Raw genomic sequence first — 7,873 nt, forward strand, 5'->3', positions numbered from 1 at the left:
CGGCACCCATGGTTCCAACTCCCCTCCCTATCCTACGTGGGTGCGTGGCTCGGTGGCTGCGTGCTCGCCGCCGGCCTGCACGGGCCCCACCAGATTGGTACGGTCCACGTGGCTCCCCTTGGACCGTTCCTACCCTATATAGCAGCAGCCTCACGCCCGCACCACGGGCTACTTCCACGGCAGCACTCCCGAGCCACACCTCCCGCGCACGCCACCGGCCACACAGGCAGTCACCACCGCGCCGCCGCCGACGATGACGGCCGGCCAGCCGCTCCACACCGACCCGCCCCAGCCCCAGCGGGCGCGGCACCACAGCGGCGGCCCGCCGGCGGCGCTGGACGCGGGCGTCGTGCCGTCGCACCCTCCGCCCGAGTCCGACGGCGACGAGTCCTGGGTGTGGTCCCAGATCAAGGCCGAGGCCCGGCGCGACGCGGACGCCGAGCCGGCGCTGGCGTCGTTCCTCTACGCCACCGTGCTGTCCCACCCGTCCCTCGACCGCTCCCTCGCCTTCCACCTCGCCAACAAGCTCTGCTCCTCCACGCTGCTCTCCACGCTCCTGTACGACCTCTTCGTCGCCTCGCTCGCCGCGCACCCGTCCATCCGCGCCGCCGCCGTCGCTGACCTCATCGCCGCGCGGTCCAGGGACCCGGCCTGCGCGGGCTTCGCGCACTGCCTCCTCAACTACAAGGGTTTCCTCGCCGTGCAGGCGCACCGCGTCGCGCACGTCTTGTGGGCACAGAGCCGCCGCGCGCTGGCGCTCGCGCTCCAGTCCCGCGTCGCCGAGGTCTTCGCCGTCGACATCCACCCGGCCGCGGCGATCGGGAAGGGCATCCTGCTGGACCACGCCACGGGCGTCGTCATCGGCGAGACCGCCATCGTGGGCGACAACGTCTCCATCCTCCACCACGTGACGCTGGGCGGGACGGGGAAGGCGGTGGGCGACCGGCACCCCAAGATCGGGGACGGCGTGCTCATCGGTGCCGGCGCCACCATCCTGGGCAACGTGAGGATCGGGGCCGGGGCCAAGGTCGGCGCCGGGTCGGTGGTGCTCATCGACGTGCCGCCCAGGAGCACCGCGGTGGGGAACCCCGCGAGGCTGATCGGCGGGAAGAAGGGCGAGGACGTCATGCCCGGGGAGTCCATGGACCACACCTCCTTCATACAGCAGTGGTCCGACTACATCATTTGAGTTGAGCCCTCCGTCGAGCTGCAGAAGACCTCGTCTTGCTTGCTAGTGATTTCGTTGTCTGTGTGTGCTTGCGTTAGTTGTAAACTTGTAATGGTGCAGAATAGCACTGTCTTTGTCTGTGTGCCTGTGTTGTCTTGCTCGTCTCTGAGGCCTGGAGTCCGGATGGATGTGGTGAAGTTCACTCTGTAATTTTCGAAGCAGATGAGCAATGCTACTTTTTGCGAGACAAAACTGTTTGCTTTGGTTATCATCTCCAGAGAACAACCAGTACAAATGGAAAAAAAAAAAGACAGCTTCTGAACTTGGAGGATTTCCAACTTCTGAACTTGCCCACCATTGCATGATTGCAGCTATGCTCAAATCATCATCCGGACGGCTTGTCAGGCCTCGTTCATGTTCATGCTCGGGACGGGGAACATTTCCTGTCCGGCCTTCGCACGCCGTGCACGAGAAAACACCCGGAAAACACGACCACAATAATCGAATGGACGAGGCGACAGTCAGAAAAGAAAAGAACAGCCATATCCCTCCGCTCTGTTCAGGTATCGGCTGCGAAAAGATATGATGCTGTCCTGTCTTGTCACTTACTCCTACATGACACAGTCCTTGCAGATGATATCACGCGTTGGCTCATATATTTTTTTTTCTGGACGAAATTAATCTGTGCATATCCTTTTGCACGCCTTGATGCGGTCTTCATCGTTCGCGTTACAGAGCTGTATCCTAGTACTGTTCGTGAAGCACATGGTTTTAGATATTCTTTCCCGTGTGGGGATCGCCGGATCGCAACGGGATCTCTTGCGTGTTGACACGCGGCGAGCCACTTGAGCTAATTACGGTTCTTGGATCTTGGTTTGGAGGTAGGGCACGCCTCGTCTCGCTAGTCGCAATGGATTGCCAACTTGATGCAACGCGGCGACCTCCCAGGCCTTATTCTTTTGCTTGCTGGGAGCAGAATAAGGAGGCGAACATGGCTTTGGCTTGCAAGGTTTGTTCTCTGCGGCTTTCAGAGAAGCTGTTGAGTGGCACAGGATCGCGAAGGAGAATTAAACTAGTACAGATGCCAGGGTTGCAACTGCAAGCTGCACGCTCATCAGTCATCACTGTAAGCTTCAGGATGGATAGCTGTTGCTATTATGTTAGCAGCAGTCTAGTATATGCTTCCTCGATATCAAATTAGTATTTATTTTAACTTTTTTAATACATAGCGTTTGATATGTATATAGATATGTACTTATATTCCTGAAACGAATAATAATTTAGTAGGAGGGAGTACTGATTCGGTCGACGATGGCAGGATGCCCGAAAACAACTCGTGCTAATAATCAATGAGTTGGGACGCTACAGAAAGGATAGCTGTCCAAGCCTCCTTACACAGAAAACCCTATACAACAAATAAAAAACAGACAAGTCCTTAGAATCTTATGTGCTTGCCAAGAGCGCTGTCCCGCGCCCACCTCCGTCGTCGCCGAGGCCACCACCGGAGCAAGAATAGGACAGCGAGTACACAAAAGCCAGAGGAAGCACCATCGCACAAAGGCTTTGATTCAAGCCGCAGTAGAAAGGAACCATGGAGGGAGAATCGCCCGGGGACACACCCCATGCTTCCCTGACCATGGACCTGCACCCATCGCCGGCGAGCAGCAAGGCAAAGGTCCATCCAGGGGTCCATCCACCGCATAACCTCAAACCCACCAGCCACCGGTCCCTGTATCGAGCCACCCGCACCCCAACCATACCTGGTCGAAGCGCCGAGCCGCAGTCTCCTACACGGGAGCCACCAGGACCCAGAGAATACCCGCTGCTGGCGAGTACTCCATATCCCGACACCTCCGACCTCAAAAGCCCGTCACCGGCACCGGGGCACGAGCCGCTGAAGTGGAGGAAGGGCCAAACGAATTTATTCCATAAGGCCAGCGCCGTCTCCACCATACGCACGCCGTCAGGAAAGACAAACCCCAGTTTCTTCACATTGCAGATGCCATCGAAGATGAAGCATTCACCGTGAAGCACCCCTACTTTAGTCCATTTTAGTCACTTGTACTTCCAAACAGGTGAGCTAAAACTGGTGGACTAAATTTTAGCCCCCCACTAATCCTTTAGTCACTTGGGTAGCTAAGGCCCCGTTTGGGAGAGGGATGCTAAAATTTAGTCTTTTAGCCCCCCAAATGGAGTGCTAAATTTTAGCTTTTGAGGGTGTTTGGCAGGTGGACTAAAATTTAGCACATGTTCTGCTAAAAGACCCTATTACCCTTCGTTTAATGCCCCTCCCGCCATTTTGCGTCGCAGCTGTGGCGCTTGCATGCAGGCGCGTCGCGCCTGCATGCAAGCGCTTGGCCCACTGTCGCGCCTGCATGCGCCAGCCGCGCCTGCATGCATGCTAATGGCCCACTGTTTGCATGCGCATGTGGCCGTTTGCATGCGCATGTGGCCATTTGCATGCGCTGCTTGGGCCAGTTTGCCTGCGCATGAGTGAGGTTTGCATGCACTGTTGTGGGGTTGCTTGATTTTTTTTTGAACCGTGGTGCAAATAGAGAAGCAAAATTCATATTTATTACAAAGTTAAAATACCACGAAAATACATAAAAAGTATATTATCTATACATCCCAAGAGAAATAATTTACGACCTATTGTACAATGCAGTTGCCAATTGATCACGAAAAACATTCATGTTTATGTCTTCGTCTCCTTGTGTGTTCGTCGTATCCCCTTCACAGTTTGAACCTCCGGTTGTTGGAATAAAATTTTCATCACGATCACACAATTCAAATTCCCTATCGTCAATACCATTCTCTCTAATGAAGTTGTGAATAGCCATGCAAGCAACAATAATTTTGCTTTGCTTCTTCATTGGAAAACTAGGTATACCCAACAATATCCGCCACTTCATTTTCAATACTCCAAAGGATCTCTCGATAACGTTTCTAAGAGACGAATGTGCATAATTAAATGTCTCCTTCATACCTTTAGGCATTGGTCCGTTACGAAACTCGGGTAAGTGGTACTTTGTACCCCTATATGGAGCCAAGTACCCGGGACGGTTTGGATACCCCGAGTCTACCAGATAAAACTTGCCTACAAATTCAATACCAAATTGTTAGCTTAAATAACTATATTTTAATTTAGATAATATCGTACATACACTACTTTACCTGCCGGAGGATGAGGAAAGGTGTCTTCGTATTTTTCCCATGCATCACTTAACACTCTCATGTCATGGACCGATCCAGGCCATCCGGTAACGACAAAAGTAAACCTCATGTAGAAGTCACAAATAGCTAGGACATTTTGAGATGTATATCCATGTCTTCCTGTATGCTGAACAACCTTATCGCTTTTAACCACAACAGGTATATGTGTCCCATCTAAAGCTCCAATACAATTGTTGAAGTATGGAGCAAACCGATGTTGTTGTAATCTTTGGTGCACAAACTTAAATTCTGGGTCCACTGGCCTAATATTAGCTTTTGCTAGTTTGAGAACACTGCATAAAACTCTATCGAACGTACGGCTTATCGTTTCCAATGACCTAACAAACCGGTCCTCAACTTGCCTAAGTGATTGTGGTGCACCGATAATCCATAGAAACATTCCTAGTGCCTCCAATGTTGACATATCTCTACTTCCCATCAACCCATAACTGTCTACCAGTGTGTCATGTAGTTGATGAAACAAATGAGCACTCATCCTAAACATGTTATAGCATGATGTCACATTAGACAGTGTGTCATTGACCCACTCAACCCCCGTCACTGTTGGAACCCTTCTTGGACCTCTATTTAGGTAAGTTTCAGCGTACATACCAATTGCAAACAGGAAAAAGGCAACTTCGCGGTTCCTCTTACGATAATTCACTATCATCTCCAATGTTTCATCTTGAATACCAGAATCTTCCATTCTGTAGTTGTCTTCATCATCACTTGAGTACTCTGTTGAGGAACTGGCATCCTAAATAATGAAAAAAAATGTCACCGTCAGAATTTAGTATGAAGGAGGTTACCAAATCCACTTAATCCAACCATCACACTGTTAACAAACCACTGTTAATATCAAATAACACAAAGCCATGTTAGCCACCATCACACTTAATCCCAAATGTGACAGATGCACTGAACCAGCATCTCACTTGCAAATGAAGTTAATTCAACCAGTCAACATAAGCAGCTCACTGAATTTCAATTTAATAAAACCAAATAACAAACAACACAAGCCAACTTGAAGCATTCAACCATCAGCACACTAAATTAAATATGTTTCCTTCTTATTCAAGCAAGACAGTACTTAAGTTCAAACAAGACACAAGTCAATTGGAACAAGACACAAGTTCATCATAAGACATGCACTACACTAGCATCCTATCCTAGAAAACCCTCATTTCATCTGTTGCTCACACCATCTCTCCAGGAAGATGAACCTTGCTTCATCTGTTGGAATGTTCATGAAGAACTCCCTTCTTGTACCAACTTCAAAACAGGACAGGGAAGCAAAGAACTCCATGCTGCTTGGAGATACTCCACATTGTAGAGCTAGCTGTTGACACTTCTTGATCTCTTCTCTTTCCTTAACCTCTTTGTCAACTTGTCTCTTCATTAATTGCTGCTGTTTTTGATCAGCTTGTGACCATTTGGAGACAAAACTGTCAAGTGCTTGAACAATTGGACTTTTTGATTTTTTCCCTGGACTAGTTGCTGTTGATTTTGAGGAAGTACTGCTCATTCTCTTCCTTGTACTGATGCTAACAGGGCTGTCAACATAAGCAGCTGTTGGTTCTTTTTCTTGTCCTTCTTCTTCTTCTTCGAGTTCTTCTTCGAGTTCTTCTTGGCCGTCTAGAGGATTGAATGAAGTAGATCCATCTACAGCACACTCATGGAAGATCTCCTCAAGCTGGTCAATGTAATATGGTGCACCATATTTCAATTTTTTGCACTCCCATTTTCTCCCCTGCAAATGAAGTTGATGTTACCTACCTCTGTTCCTTCTCCTCATTTTTTCATGAACAGAAACTCACAATTATAAACTTACCTTGGTGTTTGTGTCCCACCATTCTTCTGATGCTACCACATTTCCATCTGAATCCCTGCCTAACCCACTATTTGTCCACAAAGACTTCCAGAAAACATAGAGTATTTTCAACCCTCCAATCCTATTTCTTAACTGCCTCCTTTCATGCTTCAACCCAGTCTGAAGATAATATTTTTCTTGAATTATCTTGTATCCTCTAGCTGACATGGTGCCCTTATGACAATTTCCTGCTCTAACTTGCTCAACACACAGATCACACAACAGTTGTGTATTGGCTTCTGACCAAAAAGCCTTGTCATGATTTATCTAGTTCATGTAAGAAATGACAAGATTTTGGACAATCAGGACAACACATTTGAAAATGTCAACACCCTACAATATCTACAATAAGAACAATCAATCATGGTACTAAAACATAACCTATTGAACAATCAACATATGCATTCATGGCTGCAATTCTACATTTTAGAGTCTTATACATTCATACTCAAACTTAATTCATGCATATCAGTACAAATTCAAGTATCATGGCACAAACAGGAGTAACCTCCCTATCTATACATCCTATAGAAACATCCATACAGGAGCCAAACAATTGAAATCCTACTGAACAAAACATCCATACTGCCAATCCACCACTGCACATAACATCAATACAAGCAACAGAATTGAGTCATATGGATTTAGGAATTCATACCTTGCTGCCTGGAAAAACAGTTTCAACGCCTGGAGCAACCTCTCCATCATTTGCACCCTCAAATTCATAGAAACCTTCATCGTTTGCCGGGCATCTTCCTCGACGTCGACTTCCAGATGCACCAGCACAGGGAGGTGTAGTGAACAAGGACCTTGTTGGTCCACGCCTGCTGGTACCTCTGCTAGATCCACCACCGGCCCTGCCACCACGTTCAGCGCCGCCCGCTTTCCTACCCACCGCGCCGCCACCTCTGCTCCCACCACGACCGCCTCCTCTGCTCCCACCACCGCCACCTCCTCTGCTCCCAGCAGCACCGCCTCCTCTGCTCCCTCCAGCGCCGCCCCCTGCTACCAGGATCGGCACCACCTCTGCTCCCCCCCCCCGCGCCTCCACCTCTGCTTCCACCGCCGCCGGAACCTCTGGCCGCCACGGATCCACCACCGCATGTGCTTCCTCCTGCGCCATTGCGGGCCATGCGCGGGCCAAGGGAACGGTCGGTGCGGCCTGGAGCAACTCCGCGGAGGATGTCGGAGTACGTGGCGATGTCCGCGTACTCCTCCGCCTGGGAGTTGAGGTCCAACGCCTGGAGCCCGGCTCGAGGACCTGGGCAGGACTCCGCCTGGGAGAAGAAGTCGATGGCGTTGCCGGCGAGCACCTCCTCCGGCTGGGATAAGTGCTCGTTGCCGTGGGCGTCCATGACAGGATGTGCGGGAGAAGGTGGCGGCGCGAGTGCAGGATATGGACGGCGGGGACGGTTGGAGGGAGATGGACGGCGGCGGCGACGAATTTGCGGAGGGAGTCGCGGTGGAGTAGTGCGGGGAGGAGGTGGCGGCGCGGGGGCGTCCTGATCCGGATCTCGGGCGGCGAGGGAGGGAGATGGACGACGGCGAGGAAGGGAGAGAGATGGACGGCGGCGACGAGGAGTTTGCGGAGGGAGTCGCGGTGGAGGAGTGCGGAAGGAGGT

The 7,873-nt window shown here is 50.7% G+C and overlaps 1 protein-coding gene across 1 annotated transcript; it reads left to right on the forward strand.

Annotated features, from left to right (window-relative positions):
• The first annotated feature begins 158 nt into the window (after window positions 1-158).
• LOC101774345 (probable serine acetyltransferase 1) lies at window positions 159-1,436 on the forward strand. The gene has a single exon (XM_004969727.3). It carries the CDS (start codon window positions 254-256, stop codon window positions 1,187-1,189), a length of 936 nt encoding a protein of 311 aa, XP_004969784.1. The 5' UTR covers window positions 159-253; the 3' UTR covers window positions 1,190-1,436.
• Window positions 1,437-7,873: the final 6,437 nt, after the last annotated feature.

This window comes from Setaria italica, chromosome V, assembly GCF_000263155.2.
Source record: "Setaria italica strain Yugu1 chromosome V, Setaria_italica_v2.0, whole genome shotgun sequence".
NCBI lineage: Eukaryota > Viridiplantae > Streptophyta > Magnoliopsida > Poales > Poaceae > Setaria > Setaria italica.

Excerpts from the sequence above, each read along its gene's own strand:
- LOC101774345 (XM_004969727.3), top strand. The coding sequence starts at position 254 with ATGACGGCCGGCCAGCCGCTCCACACCGACCCGCCCCAGCCCCAGCGG.